At 44.3% G+C, this 26,658-nt stretch overlaps 1 protein-coding gene across 6 annotated transcripts in view; it reads left to right on the top strand.

Moving 5' to 3' along the window:
* ASAH2 (N-acylsphingosine amidohydrolase 2) overlaps positions 1 to 26,658 on the top strand; it is a 434,557-nt gene that overhangs the window by 370,700 nt on the left and 37,199 nt on the right. For all 6 annotated transcript variants that reach the window (XM_078642909.1, XM_078642906.1, XM_078642910.1 and 3 more), the window contains 2 exons: positions 911 to 970; positions 3,383 to 3,471. In XM_078642909.1, the coding sequence (XP_078499035.1) occupies positions 911 to 970; positions 3,383 to 3,471 (149 nt within the window). The remainder of the gene's footprint in view (positions 1 to 910; positions 971 to 3,382; positions 3,472 to 26,658) is intronic.

Below are 26,658 nucleotides of genomic sequence, written 5' to 3' on the forward strand. Positions count from 1 at the left end.
AAATTAAATATACATTGAAATAAAAAAAATAAAAAACTGCCACCCAAAGCTATAGCTTGGGTGGCATGCATTAGTCATTTTAACGTATATTTAAACTCTAAACTGTCACACTTGTATGAGTGTGATGGTAAGTTGTGATAGTAATGTCACTGGCAGCGCTTTTGGGGGCTATGGGTGGTGCAAGCTGCAAGCTGCAGTTGCCTCCTGGCAAGGGCCCTGACACTTCTTTTTTTAGAAATTAAGCACCGGAGAAAGATGTAGCCCACTTACGAAGTGAGTCATAAGAGGGAGATTTAGTAATAGTTCTACTTCTAACCATAGGGGAATTATCATGAAGCAATATTTTAGGAAAATCCCAAAACATTGTATTCTTTCTGATAATTAGAGATTCTATATCTGGTCTATGAATTTCCACAATAGTCACCTGGCAGACAGTGCCCAGCTACTTCCACAAAAGCATTGACACATCTGAAGCTACAGCTTTTTGGCAAGCTCTTGGGTTGTGACTGCTTAATTTTTGATTAGTTAGCCAAAAGCCTGCATGGTCTATTCTTGTGGCAAAATGTTTTAGCTGAAGTAAGCTCTAGGGGTATACCAGCTGTAGTGCCTTGAATTTTATTATGATACTGTTATGCCTTCTTCATCTTTTTTAAAACAGGTATGTGTGGTAATCAAACCATCTCTTCTTTTTCATCCTGGTAGTTTTATTTTGCACTTTCTATTATTTGGAGCATATTTACTGATCAAAGACCTATTCACTATAATTCTATTTTCTATACTGTCTTTAAGGTATGGTGTAATGTATATTGATCTGTTCGATATTATCTTTAAATTATTTCCTAACCTAATCAAAATGCCAATACAGTATGAAAATTGATCTTAACTTATAAAATGTATCCTATGTTCTTAGGGGGAAGTTGCTGAAGTAACATTTGTGAGTGCAAACCCAAGAAATTCGGTTACCTTTATGGTAAGTCTCATTGCAAGCTGTGCACCTTTCGCATCACTTTAGTATAGATTTACATTTAGAAACGTCACTAAACTATATTTTAAAACAAACATTAGGGGCACCACTCACAAAGCCATTTCTGTACTTTAGCTCAATTTGGTGAACAAATAGCTTGATCTGAGAGTGCAAATTCACCTTCGTAATTCAGAAAATATCAATTAGCTCTCCTAAATGTATTTACTCACATGTTATATATTTTGTCCAAAATATTAATAGAAACAAATACATTTACTCAAAATATTTTATTCAATTTACTTCATAACAATTGTTAAAAAAGGTAAAATATAAAAACAAAATTGTAAACAAACTATACTACAATATATTTTACTGGTAATAAGCTACATTTGGAACCACTTTTACAAAAGATAAAAAATTGTTAATCACTGTTATATTAGTAACCTTTTTATGAGGTGAATGCGCACATGAAGAATACATATGCAGTGTAGAATTTAAAGAGCAAATTTCATTGGTAGCTCCACGCAGATGGCCATAATGTTTTTAGGCATGACGTAACTTACAGAAATGGTTGGCAAGGATGGACACAATTTGTGTTCCTCTTGTGCCAGTGCCCTTTTACTACTGCACAGTCAACAACCTCCCCCCTCCAAAAAACATAAAAAATCAAAAACTTGCTGAGGCGACCGCCGAGGTCCATAACCCTTAGTTGACATTGGCTGCTTGGAACCCCCAAAAGACGACCTGGAAACCCACTTGGTGTGGGGGTTTCTTGCTCTCCTTCCTTGCCCCCCCGGAGCCTTGTTAACAGACAGTATGGGGCTTGTTTACAAGCCCATGAGCTGCCGGTGTGTCACTTTTTGTATGGGAAAAAGTGACGTACAAGTGGCGCAAGGGGCTTGTAAATAAGCCCCCATATTGCATAACACATGGTGACACCATGTGAGTTGGCAGGTCTGATACTATATCAAGAGCATGAAGGAGAGAGAGGCGAGAGCAACCCGGTAAAGGGAAAAGAGGGGATTTGTGGAGGGGAGAGCGCAAGAGAGGCATGGGGGAAGAGCGCCCACAGGAAGAGGGAGAACCCGGGCCAAGAGCTCCACAATAGAACACTTCTCAAGATTGATGGAGAAATTGTGCCTTAGATGCTGTTTGCTTAACCCGTTCCATGCTCCCGTCGGCCATTGGCCGACGGCAGCACTACCTCGCTGGTGCTGCCGCCGGCCAATGGCCGACGCGGCCGTGCCCGTTTTTAAAAACGGCCGCACTGTCGCGAAATCGCGGAAGCAGCCAACGGGTTAAACAATGGTAACAACAACAAGGCCTGAAATTGGGAATTTACCTCTAATAGCGATCAGAATCACTTCATGAGCCATGTGCAAGCTATACAACCCTATACGTCGGCTCTCTGGCTAACACTTGTTAACAGCCCTGTTTCTGCTTCACCCTGAATCACCCTGAATTACCCTCAGTCAGAGGTCTTTTGCATGCGGGATGCTTTTTTCCTGACAACCCTTAGAAACAGCAGGGACTCATTTATGAGGTTTTGGCGCAGGGCAGCGCAGCAAGGAATCTTGCTGCACTGCCCTGCGTCCAAAGAAAAAGGCAGGAATGTGCAGTATCTATCAGATACGCACATTCCTGCCCTTTTTGCCTGCACTGGTGCTCAATGTGCTGCCATGCGCCAACACAGGTACACTTGCACCATAGTGATAGGGTGCCTGCTTTGCGGGGCTTATTGATTTTGTGCACGAAGGGACACCCTCTCGGACACAATCAATTCAGGTGATATCCTATTTCTGTGTGTGCTATAGAAAAAGGAAAAATAAGGAGAAATGAAAACATTTCTCCTCATTGTGCCTCGCTAATGTCACCCCTGGGGTGGCGTTAGAATCTGACACATTTCCAGGTTTACAATTCCTCGTAAATATGGGAATGCTTCCGATTCCATTGGTGTTGCGTGAAAACACCCACAGCAACACCCTTGGAACGTCCCTTACATGCAGTGTTCTGCGTGAAAGGGGCTCATATTTACAAAGCCATGTAAAGTGGCTTCATGTAGCCTTGTAAATATGCCGCAGCACATCGCGCCACCAGAACGTCAAAAAAGTGACGTTCCAGCGGTGCAAAAGTGCTGCAAATGAGGCCCAGCAGTGTCCTTTTTCATTTGAAAGGTCTTGCGAGATAGGTTTGGGTCCTGCAGCGATGTTGCACTTAATGAGAATAACTATGTCTTATCCCAGGGGCGCATAACAGAAACCACACGATGTAATAAAATATAAATTCACACATGTAAGGTTCGGAGACCAGTATTGTTTTGCATAATTTAGTTCTACCTCTCGCCTTCCGAGGTTTGACGCTAATGAGTTTCCACATTTGTAATTTAGACATCAAACGATTTATATTTTTGCATTCCAGGCCAACCAGACCTTCCTCGCAGTGGAGAAACACGAGCAGGCTTCAGACACATGGCAAGTAGTTCATAATGACGCCTCTTGGGAGACCAGGTGAGTGTTGCAACGAGGTGTTTTAGATCCCTTCCATCTATCTTGTTAGGTTGGGCTCGAGGCATCACAGATGTGCAAACTGCTTAACCTGAATAAATCCTCGTTTTTTTCTCCTGGAGAAGGAAAATATCTCGACATGGTACATGTTCTACCATTTTCAGCAAGTTCCGCCATTTAAAAAGTAGTAGCAGCATGGGATTTAGGAAATGCCTAATCAAAAAGAATATTTTATCAGTGCTTAATTTTTAAAAGGAAAAGTGCGTAGAAGCTCAGGGCTAGTGCTGCTGAATGTCAGTGAACTGAATACCATGCTTGCGTATTTTTGATTCCACTTTATTCCTCTTAATCCACCGCAGACAGTATCAACCCTTTTTAACCATTTTTCTCACTCTTGCAGGTTCCTGCCCCCTCGTCAGTTTGTCACGTTTTTTTACAATTCTCTCTTCCTACTTTTTCTTTATGTATTATTCTATCTCTTGCTCTGGGTAGGAGTTTGATGAGTTAAAGGAAGTGCCCGTCCCAAAAATAAGTGCCAGTGGGGCCCACCTGCAAACACCGGCTCAAATTAAGCACTGTCGGATCATGATACTGTTTGCAATCACAATGATGGATTGCCAACGTGAGCAGATGCCGAATGCACGTGGAGTCTGTTACACAAAGAGGCCCGTTACCAGTGGGCAATTAATTCAGATGAGCTATTAATTTCTGTTACTGACCTCCTCGGACTTAAGAGGACACAACCCCCACAGATCTGTTTACTTTTACTCAGAGAATTCCTCAGCCATCCAAAATCTCCTGATGAAAGTCTGCTCCAAAATAAAGAATTACTGGGGAATTTGGTCCTGCAATTACCAATTTCCCCTGGTTATTCCTCATTTGTTAGTGGAACCATGGATTCCATCTCGTAATGGCTACATTTTTCCTCACTCCTAAGTAAATCTGGAGGTGGGAAAAAACTAACCCATTTACCCGGCAATGAGGGCTGAATAAGGGGAAACAAGCACACTGCTTAACACTTTTGAGTTGATTTGATTATCAGATTTGTAGAGCGCCAGAATGCCCGTGGGCGTCTTGGCTTGTATAGACATAGTTTACCCTTCTTTTTGCAGGGTTACATATGACACAAGCTTGGCTAGATTACATTACAACGGGTCACATTCATTTTCTTTTTGGCACTGGAGATTAAGTGATTTGGCCAACATCACAGGGTATTGACTCAAACCTGGTTATGCTTTTTTAAAGTCTACAGCTCTAGTCATTAGGCCACGCCTCCTTATTAGCCATTCACAAAACATTTCAGTCTATCAGTCAGGCAAATCATTCCTTATAGAGAGCTACTAATCACCCCTCAGGAATAGCACTCTTTACAACGCATGGATTTACAACGCAAGTCGTTACAACTACGCGTTGTTACATCGCATGGCATTACAACACAAGTCGTTACAGCGACTTGCTGTGGGGGGGCACTGGAGTTTGTAATAGTATAATTTACTATTCCAACTCCAGTGTGTGCAACAGTAAGGAAAGTGTTGGATTGAAAATCCAACGAATCCAAAACCTTCAGCAAGTCATTGTAACGACTTGCGTTGTAATGGCATGTGATGTTACCACACATCATTGTAACGACTTGCGTTGTAAACACATGTGTTGTAAATGATGCGTTCTAAAGGTTGTTTCCTCCCCTGGGGGTATCCAGACGCTGGCGAGTCATATTGGTCAAAGAGCCAGGTCTTTACTGAAGGTGGTCAGTGACAGGGCAGTGTAGGTGGAGAGCGAAGAAGTTCAAGGATGTGGAGGCGGGATAGGAGAAGGAGGGTCCTCTGATGTGGGTGCAGCAGATACGTGGTGTGCTTGTGAGGGCCATGTGTGCAGATCAAAGGTTTCTCAAGGGTTTGTGGACGGTAAGATGGTGGTTTAAGTAGTGGGGTTCGATGTTGTGGCGTGCCTTGTAAGTGTGGGTCCAAGGCTGCGCCAATCTCAAATTTCGAGATGCAATCTTGAATTTTGTGAATTCAGTACTTGCCGCTGATAGGGGTAAAATGCACCATAGTACAAAAACACACTTTCAAATTCATAACGTTGGTACAAGGCCAGACTTTTTCTTGTTTTTTTATCCACTGGTACAATATTTTCCCCATTATATTGTATTGCACTGTTAATTCATATAGGTCGAACATAGCAACAGAAACGCTGCAGATTACATGGTGTATTTGGAGATGCAGTATGTACATCAAGTGGGGATCATTTTTCATATGGTACATTTCTAATATAATTGATGATTGAGCAAAAAACAGTCATTATGGGTAAAAGAGCTTTTTAAAACACAGGCATCAAGTGCCAGAATATATATACAAAATGGAAACTTTCATAATTGTATCCAGTGCTCATTTAGCAGCAAAGTTGAGATCGAATCCCTTTCATGCCTCCTGAATCTCTGGGTCTGCATTAAAGAACCTTTATCAAGTGTCTTCAACTTTTTTTTCAGTTTAAGACATTTTTATTAGGTTTTAAGAAGCACAATACAAAGCCTTATAGTGGACCAAGTGAAAACACCATAAATGATATAAAACATAAGGCTTATGTGAAATAAAAAGTAAAACAAAGAAAGAGTATAGGAAAAGGAAAGAAAAGACTGGAAGGAGAAGAAAGAGAGGAAGAAAAGAAAAGGAGAAGAGGCAAGCAAAGGAAAAAGAGAAGAAAAAAAAAAGAAAAAGAGGGATCTATGAGAGGAAAAAGGAGAAGATGTGTAGTGAAGGAAAAGAGAACGATGTAATCAAATAGGAGATTTAGATGAAAGATAGGAAGTAAAGGGAAGCCAAAGAAGATCAGATTTAATTTTTAGGGAGACAGAGGAGGATGAAGCTATAGCAATCCTATGCTCATCACATATGAAATTCCACCAGGAAATTACAGATAATTTGGAGTTATCTTTCCAACAAGATAAAATTACCTTAAAAGCAACAGCAACACGTTCAAAAATTATATTGAGGATGAGCAATTAAAAATTTGCATGCAAACATTCCAAACAGAATTCCAAAAAGATAAAACAGAAGGACATTCATATAAAAGATGTTTAAGTGTGCCTGTTTCCAAAGAGCACGACCAGCATAACGAAGAAGCTGATGGTGGGAACCTAGAAATACTAACAGGCGTAATAACAGCTCTATGATAGATAAAAAAGAGTGATTGAGTAATGCGTGCAGCAACTGAAACTTTAAGCAATTTGGACCATAAACGATCCCATACATCAACAGGTAAAGAAACAGATAAGTCAGTTTCCCAGACATTCTCAATAGGTGACTTAGATCTATCAATAACATTTGATAACACACGTTTATAAACAAGGGCAGCTTTAGGTTGTTGTAGGGAAAATAAGGGATAAAGGGGAGTAGAGGGAGAGAAAGACGGAAAGTGTCAGGAGCAGATAAAATGGACAAGTAAGATTGTATGGCAGTAGTAATATTGGTATATTCTGAAAGATAAGCTATGGGTGATATAAAGTTTGCAAGTCATGGAAAGGTATAAGAGAATTATTCAAAAAAATTGATGGACAAATAAAATGTTATTTTCTTTCCAATGTTTATAATAGAAGGACTTGCCCTTATATTTGAGGAATTTGTTATACCACACAATGGATGACAAAAAACATTGAATAGGTGAAAGGTCTTTAGAAAAAGTGTCATGAAGTAGTGTTTGGGAGTACTTAAGGACCGGGTGCTTAGACAAGAAAGAACAGTTTGACATAAAGACAATGTGTTGAAATGAGAAATCCTTTAATATTGAACGTTCAAAAGCAACCCACCTGGGTAGTGGAGCATCCACAAAGTCATAGGCTAAAGAAAAGGACTGTTTAATCCGGAAAGCAGAGTGGTAAGTTTTGAAATTGGGAAAACGGATACCCCCCTCAGTCTTAGGGCGAATGAGTTTGTGTAAGGCAATGCGAGGATGTTTGTTATTCCACAGGAATTTAGAGCAAATAGAATTTATACGAGTGAAGTAGGAATTGGGTATTTTTATAGGAAGCATAGAGACAGTGTAAAGTACATGAGGTGTGATCATCATTTTAAGAGTATCAAGTCTACCCCACCAGGACAAAAATAAGGGAGACCAGAGAGTGAGGAGGGATTGGAGTTTCTGCGTGAGGGAAGAAAAGGTGAGTTTGAGTGAGTCAGTGAGGGAAGAGGAAAACCAAATTCCAAGGTATTTGATTTTGGAAGGACACCATGTGAAGTCAGTAGAATGAACATGTATTGATAGCAAACAGAATTTAACGGTAAAACTTCTGTTTTAGATAGGTTGAGTTTGTATCCAGAAATGGAAGAGTATAACCGGACTTCATCTAAAAAGGGAGGGAGAGAGGTGACAGGGTTAGCCATATAAACCAAAATGTCATCAGCGTAAGCGGAGATTTTCATTTCAATAGAGGTAAGTTTGAAACCATTAATGTTAGGATTGGTTCGGATTCGTTCCAAAAATGGTTCAAGACAGAGGATAAACAATAACGAGGAGAGAGGGCATCCTTGTCTTGTACCACGAGTTAAGCAAAAAAATCTAGAAAACTGGTTATTAACAAAAACACTGGCTCTAGGGGAGGAGTATAATAGTTTAACCAAAGAAATAACAGTGGGGCCAAAACCGAACCAATGAAGTGTACCGAACATAAATTGCCAATTAATACGGTTGAAGGCTTTCTCAGCATCCAAAGATAGGGCTGCTAATGGGTCTTTGAAATTTTTACTGTGGGAGATAATATTACAAAACATACGGGCATTATCAGCGGCAAGTCTACCCTTCACAAATCCAACCTGGTCAGTTTTAATCAAAAGCGGAATAAGGGAGTCTAGACGGGAAGCCAGGATTTTAGCAAAAATTTTACAATCGTAATTAATCAGGGATATAGGACGATAATTTTTACATTGAGAGTGATCTTTGTCGGGTTTGGGAATAATAATAATTAGGGCATCCATGAAGGAGCCAGAGGCCTTAGCATCGGCGATGAAGGAATTAAAAAGTTGCAACAGTTTCGGTACAAATATGGCATGAAAAGTAGAATAAAACTCAACAGGTAATCTATCCGGCCCTGGAGCTTTTGATTTTTTGAGAGAGTTAATTGCATGGAGAATTTCCTGAGGGGTAATAGTTTTTTCTAATTGGGCAAATTCGCCAGGAAGTGACGAAGGAGGGGGTAAGCCGTCAAAGAACGAAGATAAATTGTGTGCAGAAGGACATGTATCATCGGTATAAAGGGTTTGGTAATAATTATGGAAAACTTCTGCAATATCTTCATCTGACGTAACCATTTTGTTGGTAGAGTCATTAAAAATAGGACCAACATTTTTACGTTCAGATTTGATTTTTAGATAATTTGCTAACATTTTACCAGCCTTGTTTTGGCCCCCATGGAATTTCGATTTAATTTTGAGTAAAGTGTTGCAAGCTTCCACTGTAGCGATTTTATTCAATTCGGTTTTTGCTTTTATTAGGTTCTGAAGGGCATAAGGAGATTTGGAGGAAAACTATATGTGCTCAAGATGTTTGATATTCTTAAGTTGGCCTTCATATTTAGTTCTATTAAGTTTCTTCTTTTTAGAGACATATGATATAATAAAAGCACGTAGCGTCGCATTAAAAGCATCCCAAGTGGTAGGGATAGAGGTGTCCGATGGGTTATTGAGCGTGAAAAATTCGTTAATAAAGACAGTAACTTCTTTTACAAAGACAGTGTCAGATAAAAGAAAAGTGTTGAATTTCCAACGACTGAATTTGGAAGAAGTAAGGGTAAGATCAAGGACTGCATGAACAGGAGCATGATCAGAAATAAAAATGGAACCAATTTCAGATGTTTGGATGGAAGGGAGTAGGGATTTGCTAACCAAAAGGTAATCAAGCCTGGAGCGGGTCTGATGAACATTTGAAAAAAAGGTATATTCCAGGCAGTCAGGGTTACATGTTTTCCACACATCATAGAGGGGACGAGAGATAATGGCAGATTGAAAACATTTATGGGTTCTATCAGGGTGAAATTTACTAGAGGAGAGTCTATCGGAAAAGGGGTCAAGCCATTGGTTAAAATCACCAGCCAGTACAATATTTGGGCAATCTTTTGAGGAAATAAGAATTTTGATATTATTCCAAAAGTTGGGGTCAGGGCGAACAGGACCATAAATGTTGACCAAAACCAGTGTCTTGTTCTGAATCACAACCTTAGCCATTACCCAACGACCCTCATCATCATGTTGAGAAGAGAGAATTTGAACAGATAAACCTTTATGAAATAAGATAGCAACACCCCCTTTTTTGGAAACAGCAGGAGAAAATACAACCTGACCCACCCATTGTCGTTTTAGCTTGGCTGATTCCACATCAGAACAGTGGGTCTCTTGGAGAAAAACAACTTGTGAATGAAGTTTGGACAAATGAGACAATACCTTTTGACGCTTGACAGGTTGTCCAAGACCTCGAACGTTCCACGTGACGAACTTACACATGGCGGAAGGCAAGGGAGGGGAGAAACACGTGGAGTTGATACACTGCAGGAGAATAGCTACAAATAAAAAGACAACAATCAAAAACAGGACATATGAAGAAAATATCCAACACAATCAGAACGACTATAAAACATGCACCCAGATACAAAGTACACAACAACATGAGGTATATAAATAAAGAAAGAAAAAGGAGAGAATGAGTAGGGAGAGGAGAGTATAATAGTAAACAGGCCAAGTAAGGAAGATAGAAAGGAAGAAAGCAAGTTAGGAAGAGGAGAAAAAAGAAATAGATGAGAAGGAAAAGGTAAATAAAGAGATCAAGGCAGAAGTGCCTGGTCTGAAAAGGAAGAGGAAAACAAGACATCGGGAGCGAAGAGACGCCAAAGAGAATACGGACTCCAGTAAGCAGCAGACGAGCAAAAAGGGAAGAAAAAAAAGAAGTAGGATGACAGGTGAAAAGATGGAACCTCAAAGAAAGAATGACGCAGAAAAGAAACAAAGAGTGGAGCCATAATAAAACAGGATCGCAACACTAGTACATTGAGGAGGATGAAAAGTATCAAACATGTTAGATGAAGAGACACTTTGAAGGTATGCGTGGAGCTTCTGAGGATCATCGAACAAGCGTGTACGGCCATTATGTGTGATCTTGCAGAGACAGGGATGCAGGATACCATATTGGATGTTCAATTGACGCATTTGAGGACGAAGATTCAAAAACTCCTTACGTTGAGCATTCCTAGCATTTGAAAGGTCTTGAGAGATAAAAATGTTATGTCCAGACCATATGAGACGACGTTTGAGTCTTGCAGCTTTGAGAACAGTCATTAGTTCAGTAAACTCAAGAAAGAGAATGATAATACCACGAGGTTTAGACGTATTGGAGTTAAGACGACCTAATCGATGGGCCCTCTGGATGTTAAGAGGATGAGACGCAGGTTGAAGATCCAAAAGTTCATGAAGGAATTTCCGGATGAAGGACACCATATCAGACCCTTCCAAATTCTCTGGAACACCATAAACGCGTAGGTTATTCCTACGATTTCGATTTTCAAGGTCCTCGGCGTGAAGCTTCAGCATTTGAATCTCTTTTTCCAATAAAGGTATTTTGGAGGAGACATCTTGAATGTCACTAACACGTTGTTCTAAACTTAGGACCTTGCCTTCCATAATGACCCACCGTTCTTCAATTTGTTTAAGTTTTTCATTAGTAGCAGACATAAAAGGTGGAAGTCCCCTCACTTCCTCTAAGATGGAGTCCAAAATTGGGTTTGGAGAGTGTAGGAGAGTAGGGTCTTCTATCCTATGGTCACCCCAAATTTTTGCTTTTTGCTTCACTGGTTTTCGACTACTGAGGCTGTGGGCCTGCTAATCAGACCCCCAGCCTGCTGTTCTCTCTCTAAATTATTAATAAATGTGCTATAGGTACATACCACAATTGGAAATGGACTCCTTGTCAGCCCCTGTATCAGGCACTATAGGTGCTCAGGGCATAGGTGCCACCAAGGCCTACCAGGGGCTGCAGCATATCTTTTGCCACCCTTGGCTGGTTCTTAAATTGACACAACTGGCTGATCACTCAGCTGGGGTAAGGTGGTGTACTCACCCCTTGCTTAGATATAGTATACCTATATCTAAACCTATATCTGCACACATATAAACCTGTGAGCCACTCCTATGGAAGGCCTCATCAATCCTGGAGGCAGAGTGTGTGGTTTAATGTGAGATGGAGCTCTAGCATGAGCTGAGCCTGTCTGCAGCCGTCGGGAACAAATCCCTAAGCTGTTTCAGGATAATGCCATACCATATACTCTTAAGTGCATTATAATCCTCGCGGTTATATAGCAACTTTGGTTTGGCTTTATCAAAACATGTCGTGTAAGGTGTCATACGATTTGGAATACTATCCCCTCGCCAGTTCTGGCGACGGGGATAGCATTCCACCCCTCTAGAGGGGTAAGACATGTTACTTTACTTAAATGCGGTTAATTTCTAAAAGGACCTTGGATCCACAAAATGGATGCTTCTGCCACAGACACAAGTCTGACCCCCTGAAGCTGACCGAAACTCAGCCAAAGGGGCCTGGACAAAGGGTTTCCTGTCGCAGGGTGGTGTTACACCCCCCCAGACAGGAGATAGTGGATTGTAGCAGGGAGGTTTGAAAGAAACCAGACACTGCATGGGGAGCACAAGGCTGCCCCTTGCATAATCCGGCCAAACCGGTTCTGGGGCACTCCAGCCCTCGTGCCAGGGCGGCCTGGATCAAAGGAAGGGGGTGTATCCACCCACTTCCTGGGTCCCACCCATAGGAGGGGACCTAGCAGGTAATCCAGCCCCCTAAATTAGTATAAGACTGGGAGCAGTGCCAAAGCACTTCAGATTATCCTGATGAAACATAAGAAACGAAACTCTGGACCCTTCGACATCCTACTCAACGTAGAAGACTGAAGAATCTCCCTTGTGGTCAAGGAGTGACCACCCTGTGCAAACAGGCACCATCCAGCACCTCAACGTCTGCTTTGTTGCAGTTCCCGCCAGAACTCGAGCGACAGAGATCGACGAGATCAAACTTGCCTGCCTTCTAACAGCCCAATCCACAGTCCCTGCAGAGCTGAGACCCGTGGAGGTGACCGGAAGCGTGGGGCACGCCATCTTGGAAATACCACGAGACGCTGACCGTGCAGCCCACGAGTGACCCTCGAAGCTGTACACTGAGGTTTGAGAAGCCCCAACCCTGAGCCACTCTTTCACCGAAGTTCAGTCCTCCACACTCGACGAGTGCTGCGTGGGGCCCTTCTGCTTCTTTTGGCTCAACGCGTTAGCCTGGTCACTTGCCAGCCGGCTTGTGGCCCCTGTGCCGACGAAACTTGAAAAACGACTTGCGATTCTGGTTGCTCCAGATTTGCACCAGCTCCCCTGAAAAGGAGCTCCCACTCTGACCCTCCTGGTCCGAGTGAGAAGCAATCTTCTGGTTCCGCGTGGATTGCTTTTGCCAAGTGTTGTTTGCTCCAATCTTGAAGCCGACAGCGCTGACGGCGAGAGCCTGCGTGGGACAGATCGTGACCTACTCCTGGACTTCGTAGATGCCCCAGAGCCCACGTGACAGCGGAGAGAAGCTCCTTGACAACCACCTGATTGCGCCCGACATTGCCTGGTTCCGTCCTGGTTCCACCCTGGTCACTGCTGAGTGACCCAGACTCTGTCCCTTCTGCTTTCAGGTACTTTTCAACTTCAATCCACTCTTGGATCCCACCGGACACTTCTCCTTCACAGCGCCTGCAGCCTCTTCAGCTCCAAGCACCAAGAATCAGCGTGACGAAACCCGACACTACTTCGACCCTGTGCACCCGCTTCCTGTGGGTGAGGTAACATTGCAACGCCAGTGTTCCCACACTGGTACACACCTCTAGGGTCTGTGTCTTAAGTTTTGTTCCTCTAGGTTCAGCGGAAGTGTCCTTAACTTCTATTTGTGTAACTTTTACGCACCATTGACTAACATTGGTGCATGCGTGCGCTTTCAGCGCTGCACCCGAATCCCGCGGGCTTTTCCCGACTTCAGCATTGCTTGTCCCGACTGCTCCCAGCGATTCCCTAGGCCCTAGGCCTAACCACTGTTCGATTGGTATCTCTTATACCACTTGTTTAGTATATGGTCTGAGTGGCCCCTCGCCCTCATCCATAATTGTGCAACTTTGTATGTTATACTGTGCTTTTGATTTAACGCTTGTGCCCCTTTATTCATAAAGAGTACTGGGGATTATTGTGAGTAATAAATACATATATTTTTATAATATATACTTGTGTGGTGTCCTTTCATTTGATATTACAGGATTGTGATTGGTAAAACAGCTTGCTTAACACGACCTCTTGAGTTAAGCCTTTAAGGCTGCTTAGTCTATGCTACCCTTAAGATAGCTTGTCTATAAGGTTGAATTACAACCAGACACCATAAGGAGATATTTGGACTGAAACAAGGTGGTTCCAGAATTGGAAACATCATATATCAGGCCAACTTCTCACATTGGTGAGCAGCGGTGCGGATTTGAGCTTGCTGTTTGTTTTACCATTGCAATCTTTTTATCAAATTGAAAGATCACATCAAGTACCTTAGGTACATATAAATCAAAAGCTTAGCATATTAAGTTCTACTGAACTTAGTAGTTGTAGGTTAAAGGGATTAGCACACCCTGACTACAACTCACTAGCAAGGTACAGTAGGAAAACACTTAGTGTAGGTAAGTGCACCACTTACACCTCACTAGCAGTCATGTCTGGCACAGGTGAAGCTTCAGGCTCTCTGCCTGTGACAGTTGACCTTACCAAGGCAACTTCCAGCTACGACAAACTTAGCCACAAAGACTTGTGTGCCTTGTGCATATCAAGAGGGCTAAAAAGGGGCAGAAGTCCCACCATTCCAGCTCTGATAGCCATTCTAGAACAGGATGACTTAGCTAAGGCAAGTGTAGTTCCCTTAGAGTCAGGAGATGGAGTGAACCCCCCTGTAACTGATACCCCTCCAGAGGAAGAAGAAGAGGAGGAAGAGGAGGAGGAGGAGGACTCAGAAGTAGAGGACCCAGAAAATCAGGATCAGAGGGGTAGCCAGGTCATAGTTGCCAGGCTTAACCAGGCCAACTTAGACCTACTGGGAAATGGAGAGGGCCAGCACCTCCCCAGATCCCACCATATCATTCTCCCAGGCAACAGAAGAGTGAGATCTCCCTCAGGGGACTCTCATATTTCTAGTGCCTCAAGAGAACCTCAGAGAGGTATGACTGCCTCTCAGAAGATAGAGCATAGGGCCAGAATGAGGGCTGTCAAACTCCAAATAGAGAGGGAGGAGGTAGCCTTGGCTCAAGCTAGACTTGCCTTGGCAAGAGAGCAGAAATTGTGTGGCTTAGATGCCACTGGTGGCAGCAATATTCCTAGAGAAAAAGACAGGAGCTATGATAATAGAAACCTGACAAAAATTGTGCCCCCCTACAAGGAAGGGGATGACATCCACAAATGGATGACTGCACTTGAGAGAGCCTGCATGGTACAGCAGGTTCCTCAGGATCAGTGGGCTGCAATTTTATGGTACTCCTTTTCTGAGAAAAGGAGAGATAGGCTCCTCACAGTTAGACCTGAGGATGCCAAAAACTACTCTGTCCTGAAGAGTGCTCTTATTGAAGGGTTTGGCCTAACCACTGAGCAATACAGGTTGTTGTTCAGAGACACCCAAAAAGCACAGACTCAGGACTGGACTGGTTTCGTTGATTGTGTCACTAAGGCTCTGGAGGGTTGGTTGCAGGGAAGTAAAGTTTCAGACTATACAGGATTGTACAATCTTATCATGAGAGAACAGATCCTTAATAACTGTACAAACCAGCTGTTGCATCAATACCTTATTGACTCTGATCTGACCTCTCCCCAAGAATTGGGAAAGAAGTCAGACAAATGGGTCAGAACAAGGATTAAGCAGAAACCCCAGAACCAATGTGGTGACCAGAAGAAAACAGACCAGAAGGGTGGGAATCAGAAAGATAAAGAAAAGGACCAGAAGTCTTCAGGCCCCCAAACTAATAATAAGGAGGGTGGTTCCCAAAATGGTAACAAGAAAAAGAAGAATGATGGCCCAAAGAAACCTTGGTGTAATACCTGCAAATCAGTTTCACACTGGGGCAGTGAATGCACCAAGAAAAATCCAGTCCCCACCACTGTAGCTCCTAAAGCACCTGCACCCCCTAGTACAGTTAACAGTGGTGGAACACAGCCAAAGGGTGTAGTAGGGTTAACCCTGGGTACTGAGGTAGGATCTGGCCTAGTCGGAATCCCTACTCAGGCAGTTCTCCTATATGATGTGGACCTAGCTTTGTCCACTACAGTGAGTCCCAGTAACCTGGGCAAATATAGGCAGACGCCTTTGATAAATGAGAAACTGGCTCAGGCCTACAGGGACACATGTGCCAGTGTCACAATGGTGACACCTGACTTTGTGGACCCTGGACAGATTGTACTAGGTGAAAGTTACCTAGTGACCAATGCAAGCAACTCCACTACTACACATAGTGTGGCAGTTGTGAACTTCTCCTGGGGAGGGGTAGATGGCCTAAAGAAAGTTGTTGTGAGTGCAGACCTTCCAGTAGACTGTCTGTTAGGCAATGATCTTGAAAGCTCAGTTTGGTCAGAAGTGGAGTACAGGACTCATGCAGAAATGCTAGGGATTTCAGCTCATGTCCTTGCAGTGACAAGGTCTCAGGCTAAGAAGTGCCTTCCTGAACCAGTGGTGGATCTTGGAACAATAGACCAACCACAACCCAAGAGAAGAAGCAAAAGGGTAAAGGCTTTGTCTCCCCCCTTGCCCCAGGTTGATGATCAGATTTCAGAGGAAACTGATTCTGCAGTCCAAGAGGAGACTGTCTCTGAGGAACTTGAGCCTGATCAGGTTGAGTTTCTGGGGACAGGGGGACCCTCAAGAACAGACCTGAGGCAGGCTCAATTAGATTGCCCTTCACTTGAACCCCTCAGACAGCAAGCTGCTGATGAGGCTGCAGGGAATGCCCAAGGTACCCATAGTGTGTATTGGGATGATGGACTCCTTTACTCAGAGGCTAGAGACCCCAAGCCTGGTACAACCAGGAGGTTGGTCATACCTTTGAAGTTTAGGGGTTTCCTTCTTACCTTGGCCCATGATATTCCCCTTGCAGGACACTTAGGCCAGAACAAGACGTGGGACAGGCTTGTTTCACACTTTCACTGGCCTCATATGTCAGAAAATGTCAAGGAGTTTTGTCGCTCCTGTGTCACTTGCCAAGCCAGTGGTAAGTCAGGTGGCACAACAAAGGCCCCCCTCATACCACTACCTGTGGTGGGGGTACCCTTTGAAAGAGTTGGAATAGATATTGTGGGTCCCATGGATCCTCAAGCAGCATCTGGGAACAGATTTATACTGGTGGTAGTGGATCATGCCACCAGGTATCTAGAAGCTATTCCCCTGAGGACCACCACAGCACCTGTGGTGGCAAAAGCCCTCATTGCAGTTTTCTCAAGAGTGGGCTTTCCAAAGGAGTTATTGTCAGACAGAGGTACTAACTTCATGTCTAGCTATTTAAAAGCAATGTGGAAGGAATGTGGAGTAAACTACAAGTTTACCACACCCTATCACCCACAGTGCAATGGGCTTGTGGAGAGATTCAACAAGACCCTCAAGGGAATGATAAAAGGTTTACCAGAGAAGCTTAGGCGGAAATGGGACATCCTTTTACCCTGCTTGCTCTTTGCTTACAGAGAGGTCCCACAGAAGGGGGTTGGCTACAGCCCTTTTGAACTTTTGTTTGGCCACCCTGTGAGGGGTCCACTATGTTTGGTGAAGGAAGGATGGGAGTTACCTCTCAAAAAGCCTAAGCTAGATGTGGTGGACTATGTACTTGGTCTCCGCTCCCGGATGGCTGAATACATGGAGAGAGCATCCAAAAACCTGGAGGCCAGTCAAGAATTACAGAAAGCTTGGCATGACCAAAAGGCTGTTCTGGTTGAGTTCCAGCCAGGGCAGAAGGTGTGGGTGTTGAAGCCAGTGGCCCCAGCAGCACTCCAGGACAAATGGACTGGACCCTACCCTATCATTGAGAAAAAGGGAGAAGTCACCTACTTGGTTGACTTTGGAACCGCTTGGAGCCCCCACAGGGTGCTCCATGTAAATCGTTTGAAAGCATTTGTGGACAGGGAGGACATGAGCTTGCTCATGGCCACAGATGGGGAACAGGAGGAAGAGAGTGACCCTCTCCCAGACCTACTTTCTCAGAACCCTGATGAAGGTTCAGTTGATGGAGTAGCCTTGGCAGGCAGCCTCACTGACCAGCAACAGATGGACTGCAGACAAGTTTTGTAAGCCCACAGACAATTGTTTTCACTCACACCCAGTCAAACTAACTGGTGCACCCATGAGGTGGACACTGGTGACAGTCTGCCTGTCAAGAATAAAATCTACAGGCAACCTGACCATGTCAGTGATTGTATAAAGGCTGAAGTGCAAACGATGTTGGAGCTTGGAGTTATTGAGCCATCAGAGAGCCCATGGGCCAGCCCAGTAGTCCTTGTGGCAAAACCTCATACCCAAGATGGAAAGAGAGAAATGAGGTTTTGTGTGGACTACAGAGGTCTCAATGCTGTCACTAGGACAGATGCACATCCCATTCCAAGAGCAGATGAGCTCATTGATAAATTGGCTTCTGCCAAGTTTCTGAGCACGTTTGATTTGACAGCTGGCTATTGGCAGATCAGACTAGCTGAAGAGTCAAAAGCCAAGACAGCATTCTCTACCCCTAGTGGACATTATCAGTTTGTGGTAATGCCCTTTGGTTTGAAGAATTCACCTGCCACTTTCCAAAGGTTGGTGAACCAAGTCCTTGCTGGGTTGGATGACTTTTGTGCAGCATATCTAGATGATATTGCTGTCTTTAGCTCCACCTGGGAGGATCACCTGATCCACCTGAAGAAAGTTCTTGAGGCCCTGCAAAAGGCAGGCCTGACTATCAAGGCTACCAAGTGCCAGATAGGGCAGAGTAAGGTTGTGTACCTGGGCCACCTAGTAGGTGGGGGTCAGGTTCAGCCACTGGAGAGCAAGATCCAGACCATACAGGACTGGGCTCCTCCAACTACCCAGACACAAGTCAGAGCCTTCTTGGGCCTGACTGGGTATTACAGAAAGTTTGTGAAAAACTATGGGTCCATTGTGACACCATTAAATGACTTGACATCCAAGAAGATGCCCAAAAAGGTTCAGTGGACAGTTAGCTGTCAAAAGGTATTTGAGGACCTGAAGAAGGCCATGTGCTCTGCACCTATCCTGAAGAGTCCTGACTACTCCAAACAGTTCATTGTACAGACAGATGCTTCTGAGTTGGGGGTGGGAGCTGTGCTCTCACAACTTAATCAAGATGGTCAAGACCAGCCCATTGCTTTCATTAGCAGAAGGCTGACCCCCAGGGAGAAACGTTGGTCAGCCATTGAGAGGGAGGCCTTTGCTGTGGTTTGGGCCCTGAAGAAGCTGAGGCCATACTTGTTTGGTACTCACTTCCTAGTTCAGATAGACCATAAGCCCCTCTTGTGGCTAAATCAGATGAAGGGTGAAAATCCCAAACTGCTCAGGTGGTCCATTTCCCTACAGGGGATGGACTTTACAGTGGAGCACCGCCCAGGGACTGACCATGGTAATGCAGATGGTCTCTCCAGGTACTTCCACTTAGAACATGAAGACTTATCTGGTCAAGGTTAGTTTAATGTCCCTGCGTTTGGGGGGGGGGGGGTGTAGGAGAGTAGGGTCTGCTATCCTATGGTCACCCCAAATTTTTGCTTTTTGCTTCACTGGTTTTCGACTACTGAGGCTGTGGGCCTGCTAATCAGACCCCCAGCCTGCTGTTCTCTCTCTAAATTATTAATACATGTGCTATAGGTACATACCACAATTGGAAATGGACTCCTTGTCAGCCCCTGTACCAGGCACTATAGGTGCTCAGGGCATAGGTGCCACCAAGGCCTACCAGGGGCTGCCGCATATCTTTTGCCACCCTTGGCTGGTTCTTAAATTGACACAACTGGCTGATCACTCAGCTGGGGTAAGGTGGTGTACTCACCCCTTGCTTAGATATAGTATACCTATATCTAAACGTATATCTGGACACATATAAACCTGTGAGCCACTCGTAAGGAAGGCCTCATCAATCCTGGAGGCAGAGTGCGTGGTTTAATGTGAGATGGAGCTCTAGCATGAGCTGAGCCTGTCTGCAGCCGTTGGGAACAAATCCCTAAGCTGTTTCAGGATAATGCCATACCATATACTCTTAAGTGCATTATAATCCTCGCGGTTATATAGCAACTTTGGTTTGGCTTTATCAAAACATGTCGTGTAAGGTGTCATACGATTTGGAATACTATCCCCTCGCCAGTTCTGGTGACGGGGATAGCATTCCACCCCTCTAGAGGGGTAAGACATATTACTTTACTTAAATGCGGTTAATTTCTAAAAGGACCTTGGATCCACAAAATGGATGCTTCTGCCACAGACACAAGTCTGACCCCCTGAAGCTGACCGAAACTCAGCCAAAGGGGCCTGGACAAAGGGTTTCCTGTCGCAGAGAGGTGTTACACCCCCCCAGACAGGAGATAGTGGATTGTAGCAGGGAGGTTTGAAAGAAACCAGACACTGCATGGGGAGCACAAGGCTGCCCCTTGCATAATCCGGCCAAAACGGTTCTGGGGCACTCCAGCCCTCGTGCCAGGGCGGCCTGGATCAAAGGAAGGGGGTGTATCCACCCACTTCCTGGGTCCCACCCATAGGAGGGGACCTAGCAGGTAATCCAGCCCCCTAAATTAGTATAAGACTGGGAGCAGTGCCAAAGCACTTCAGATTATCCTGATGAAACATAAGAAACGAAACTCTGGACCCTTCGACATCCTACTCAACGTAGAAGACTGAAGAATCTCCCTTGTGGTCAAGGAGTGACCACCCTGTGCAAACAGGCACCATCCAGCACCTCAACGTCTGCTTTGTTGCAGTTCCCGCCGGAACTCGAGCGACAGAGATCGACGAGATCAAGCTTGCCTGCCTTCTAACAGCCCAATCCACAGTCCCTGCAGAGCTGAGACCCGTAGAGGCGACTGGAAGCGTGGGGCACGCCATCTTGGAAAGACCACGAGACGCTGACCGTGCAGCCCACGAGTGACCCTCGAAGCTGTACACCGGGGTTTGAGAAGCCCCAACCCTGAGCCACTCTTGCACCGAAGTTCAGTCCTCCACACTCGACGAGTGCTGCGTGGGGCCCTTCTGCTTCTTTTGGCTCAACGCGTTGGCCCGGTCACTTGCCAGCCGGCTTGTGGCCCCTGTGCCGACGAAACTTGAAAAACGACTTGCGATTCTGGTTGCTCCAGATGTGCACCAGCTCCCCTGAAAAGGAGCCCCCACTCTGACCCTCCTGGTCCGAGTGAGAAGTAATCTTCCGGTTCCACGTGGATTGCTTTTGCCAAGTGTTATGTGCTCCAATCTTGAAGCCGACAGCGCCGACGGCGAGAACCTGCGTGGGACAGATCGTGACCTGCTCCTGGACTTCGTAGATGCCCCAGAGCCCACGTGACAGTGGAGAGAAGCTCCTCGACAACCACCTGATTGCGCCCGACATTGCCTGGTTCCGTCCTGGTTCCACCCTGGTCACTGCTGAGTGACCCAGACTCTGTCCCCTCTGCTTTCAGGTACTTTTCAACTTCGATCCACTCTTGGATCCCACCGGACACTTCTCCTTCACAGCGCCTGCAGCCTCTTCAGCTCCAAGCACCAAGAATCAGCGTGACGAAACCCGACACTACTTCGACCCTGTGCACCCGCTTCCTGTGGGTGAGGTAACATTGCAACGCCGGTGTTCCCACACTGGTACACACCTCTAGGGTCTGTGTCTTAAGTTTTGTTCCTCTAGGTTCAGCGGAAGTGTCCTTAACTTCTATTTGTGTAACTTTTACGCACCATTGACTAACATTGGTGCATGCGTGCGCTTTCAGCGCTGCACCCGAATCCCGCGGGCTTTTCCCGACTTCAGCATTGCTTGGCCCGACTGCTCCCAGCGATTCCCTAGGCCCTAGGCCTAACCACTGTTCGATTGGTATCTCTTAAACCACTTGTTTAGTATATGGTCTGAGTGGCCCCTCGCCCTCATCCATAATTGTGCAACTTTGTATGTTATACTGTGCTTTTGATTTAACGCTTGTGCCCCTTTATTCATAAAGAGTACTGGGGATTATTGTGAGTAATAAATACATATATTTTTATAATATATACTTGTGTGGTGTCCTTTCATTTGATATTACAGGATTGTGATTGGTAAAACAGCTTGCTTAACACGACCTCTTGAGTTAAGCCTTTAAGGCTGCTTAGTCTATGCTACCCTTAAGATAGCTTGTCTATAAGGTTGACTTACAACCAGACACCATAAGGGGATATTTGGACTGATACAAGGTGGTTCCAGAATTGGAAACATCATATATCAGGCCAACTTCTCACAGAGAGGTATGAATAGGGGAGGGTGGATCATTTTTAAGACGCTTAGGCTTTGTCCCGGTGAGAGAAGATTTAACAGCGGTTGCATCGTGAGCCATTTTGACAACGTGAGGGTATACCAGAAGGGAGGATAGAACGTGAGCACAGAAGAGATGCAAACAACTCACAACAACCCCAGGACGAGCAATAACAGGCAAGGCTGCGAAAGGGTGAAAAAGATTTCCAAAAAAGTACCCACAGAGAGGCTCTCTGAAGAAGTGACAGTGGAAGTCACAGGAACAGTCAAAGGTATAAGGAGGACGTCGACCAATCCCTCAGTTGGTAATGTAGGTACAGTAAAAAAGACGAATCTCAGCAGCCTCAAATGGTAAAAATTATACATAGAAGGGCAAAACAGTCATTCCAGGAAAAACACTGGTTGCGTCCACAAGAAGAAAGCAGAGCATAACGGAGAAAGCATTCGCTAAAGGAGAGAAGTCAGCCCCAGGACCTAAAATGGCAGCCGGAGTCTGAGAGGAATAAAGAGGCATGAGCAACTGAAGAGAAACATGCTGGGTCAAATATGCTGACAGCTCGCAAATTATGCCATACCTTGTAAGTTGCTGAAAAGGGGATGGCAGTGAGAAGGAAAAAAACGCATACCGGCAATGCAAAGAGCTGTGGAGAGGGACGCGGGCTCAGCGGCACAAAATGGCGGCCGCCCGCGTCCCGTATCAGCAGGGAGACACCGAGGCTGAATTAAGCCTCAAAAACGGCATACATCAAAGAAACGCCGTCATCGGCGGTCGCGGAGCATGTTCCGCCGTCTAGGAATCCAAAAATCAGGCTCCTCTAGGCACAGGATAATGTCCGCAGATCGCTTGGAGACCCGTAGCTCGACGGAGCTCACGGGAGAACCACCATATCTCCATCGCGCGTAAGCCACGCCCCCGTGTCTTCAACTTTTAATATGGTTACTTGGTTTACCTTTTGACTAAATAATTTTCCAACAAGACAAAGTTTGGGATGCTCTGTTTCACTCCATACCCCGGAAAGTGCTTTACAACTATTTCCAGTGTGAGGAAGTTTATGACACGCTTTTGAACGAACTTCGTTGCGCGCACTGCATCCACAAATATTTATTTATAGGTTTACATACCTGTAATCGTCCGTAATTCATAGATTTCTACCCCCCACCCTGCCCCTCCCCACGTCACCGCCCGGCAGCTACTCCCACCACCGACCGCTACCGATGTGATGCTACTAAAGTTAAATTAACCTAAATTGCTTTTGGCCATTAGAAAAGAAACCACACACCCTACCATGTTGACGTTGCTCCATCCGTCAATATTTAGTGAGCATTCATACTCCCTTTAGTTGTATGTTTTTGTAAACGGTTTTACCTGAAGTTTTGATTGTATCAGGATTGAGGGCCATTTAAAATCCCCACATAGCTGTAAAGACGGCCCTAAAGATCTTTCAGCCTACATTCCAAACCATCGTTTTTTTACCCACTGTTGCACTCTAGACAGAGGCAATCCATTATTTTATTTGGTTTAACAAGACCTATAGTGAGATTGACACTTAATCCATATACTATACAATAAACTTAATTACCCACCTAGCTTAGTGTTCTATCAATTAGTCTAGGCCTCTAAAGGCAGACATCTTATTGAAATGGGCAATCATTTGCTTCCATCCTCTTCAGGCAGGCTTTTTACATTTTAGTTTCTTGCAATACGTCTTTGGCTTCTACAAAGTTAGATAATTGCCTTAAAGTAATGAAGTAATTTGTGATGCTAAAATTGTGATTTACATATACCAGGTTCCTTATGTATTGTTTCTGTAGATCATGTATGGAGAAACAAAGAGCAGGTGATCGCTAGTATCTCTCTCTGACCTACAAAGCCTACGTAGCCGAATAGTATGTATTAGTCAAGCCCTGCCAGTTTCTTGTCATTGATAAGAAACAAAAAATTCCGAATTGGAATGAAAAATATTACTCTGTTCCTCTGGAGCTAGTGGGAAATAATGATACTGAAACTTCCAGCACTCCATAATTTCAGTGTAGGAAGTGCCAACATAACTCTATCTACTGCCTGTGATGACTTTCTTGATGCTATGCTGAGTTTTGAAAGGCCTGGATCATGGAAAGGCTAAATTCCTATCACTTCTATAGCATCTCCCTGTACACCCTGGATCACCTGGCATGCAATGCGACACGAATGTCTGACATACGACATTCCTTGATGCATCCTTTAGGTCCTGCTCAAACTTTATTGCAGTAGTTAAGGCACGATTCCAAGTATGTAACATTCATTGTAGCATTATCGCCTCTACAGGGACACATTTTCTGACACCTTGAATATTTCTTCACAATGTTGCTCAAAGGACTCTAAAATTGTTTTTTCCACCCTCAAAACAAGCACGGCACTGTATACCACCAATGGTGGAGTTTAAGAGAATAACTTTTCTATTCTGTTAATTAGGATTTTTCTTAAGTAATTCTTCTTATTACTTATAACGCCAGAATGCATTTAGACACACATATTGCACTTATATTTGTTCATTTGTTTAAAACAGAAAGGTCTTTCTAAACATAGCTACAGAATGGGCCCAGTGCTTGCGATGATAAGGCCAGATGGCATTATTAAATTTCCAACACTACCGCATTATGGGCCAGATGTATGAACACATTTTCTCATAGGCACAGAATGGGTAAAATTATTTGATACATCTGGCCTTAAGTTTGGCACAACACCAGCCAAGTTAGATGATTATCTAAGGTCAAGCCAAGATAATTGTATGTGTTTTCTGTCTCTCAGCAGATTGCCTCCAAATGCCAGTAAGGGCCAGGCTTATATTAGCCAGATGTTCAAATGTGCATCTTTCTAACGTTAGCCCATGGGAAATTGCTTTTGAGAATTGACATAAAATTAATGTGAAGAGCTCTAAAGCAAATAACTTGCTAGCAACTTTCTCACAATGTCTCTAGCCTCAGACACCTTGTCAGGTCCCAACAGCTTCTTCCAAGCCCAGCTTGCGATGCAGAGATCACTAAGGAAGCTGACAAGCCAGCCGGTTGCTCCCAAGTTAAGCATCCTTATTCCAGACCCAAAAATGCTCAATAGGAACAAATGCTATAGAGAAGTTGATGGAAGCACAATGCTTCAGCAGCACACTGGTCTCGAGAGCTGATCTTGCTGTACTGACGAATGTCACTAGGCTCTCCCTGCTGCCCATGAAAGGTGCCCCCAACCACTACCCATCATCACTTTACTGGCCACACCTTTTAACAAAAGCCTCTTACAAAGTCACTTCATAATTATGGGACTGTTTTTATTCAAATGTATTTAATGAATTAGTCTCCCAATCCCTATCATCCTCTCCTGATGGCGGAATGAGTAGCTCCTCTTAGTAGACATAGTGCCACCCTGCGCTTAACACACACAAGAAAGGTGTCACATGTCTCCCTAAAAGCCTACTAATTAGGTGGAAAAAGTCACAAAAGGCAGAGAAAAATACATAGCTATATAGATAGTTCTTGATTGAATATGGAGACCTTTACAAGAGCCGGTAGCATGACTCCAAAACTACCCTGAGAGAGAGTACAAAAAGATTCTAGCATAATATCCCAGGCTAAAGAAGACAACAGCAAAAAACAGATGCAGAAAAAGAGCAAAAATCAGGGGACAAAAAGTATCTAAGTGGGACAATGAATGCGACAAGAAACAGGGGAATCAAAAGCACATCTGTCTCAGATCCAAGTTCTCTTATATATAAGTAGGACAGGAAATGACTTCACTGGTAAATGGATGAACACCGTCTTGGACAAGGAAGCACAGACAGCTTCAACTGGGAAGATGACCATCTTGATTAAGAATGAATATACCCTTAACCGCACCCACCACCCAAAAAAAATGGCAGTGTCCCTGTTTGGCAGGTGCAAGAAGAGAGATCAAATGCTGTGACATCCCACCCTTGATCAAACTGGAATCTCTTACCCCATGTAATACCATTCTCTTTCCTCTGAACTCTCACTCCCAGCATAAAATCCTTGATTGTGCACAGTATACAGTCACCAGGGAAGCCCCCTTTAGAGCTTCTGCCATGAGCAGAGCAACGCCGGCCCGTGGTCCTGGGAGATGTAGGTGGCAAACCCTCCCTGCCCCACTAGCGCGTTGCCTTGACGCATGCGGATGCGACCAGATGACCACCTGCTTCGCAGATTCAAGGCCTCTCTCAAGTGAGTTCTATCTGCAGATGCAACATTTCAGAAACATATATGCGGGATTGTGTTAGATATAGAAGTAAACTATTATAACACAATAACTCCCCTGCATGCCTTTGGCAGTTTTCACAAATGAGCTCACGCCTTCAGCAAAATAATGGAAATTCCATTACAATTCCACGTTTTACCCACATGATTGCCTCTGTATTGGTGAAAATCTTCACACACCTCTCCTGTATTTTCCTGAATCTAGTAGAAATAGCACAGTTGATTAATGCTCAGCATCGTTCTTTAATAGTAAAATGATTTGCGGTCAAGCACAGGAAATCCAAGGCAATACACTGCGAGAGATATTCTTGGCTTCCCTGCTGGCTTGGAGATCATTTTCAATTACAGGAAGCCATGAAAGAAGCCAATGTTCTGAGTGAGCAGATTTATCCACTCCCATAGACAGATCTTAAAATAAA

Source organism: Lissotriton helveticus, chromosome 5_1 (assembly GCF_964261635.1).
Source record: "Lissotriton helveticus chromosome 5_1, aLisHel1.1, whole genome shotgun sequence".
NCBI lineage: Eukaryota > Metazoa > Chordata > Amphibia > Caudata > Salamandridae > Lissotriton > Lissotriton helveticus.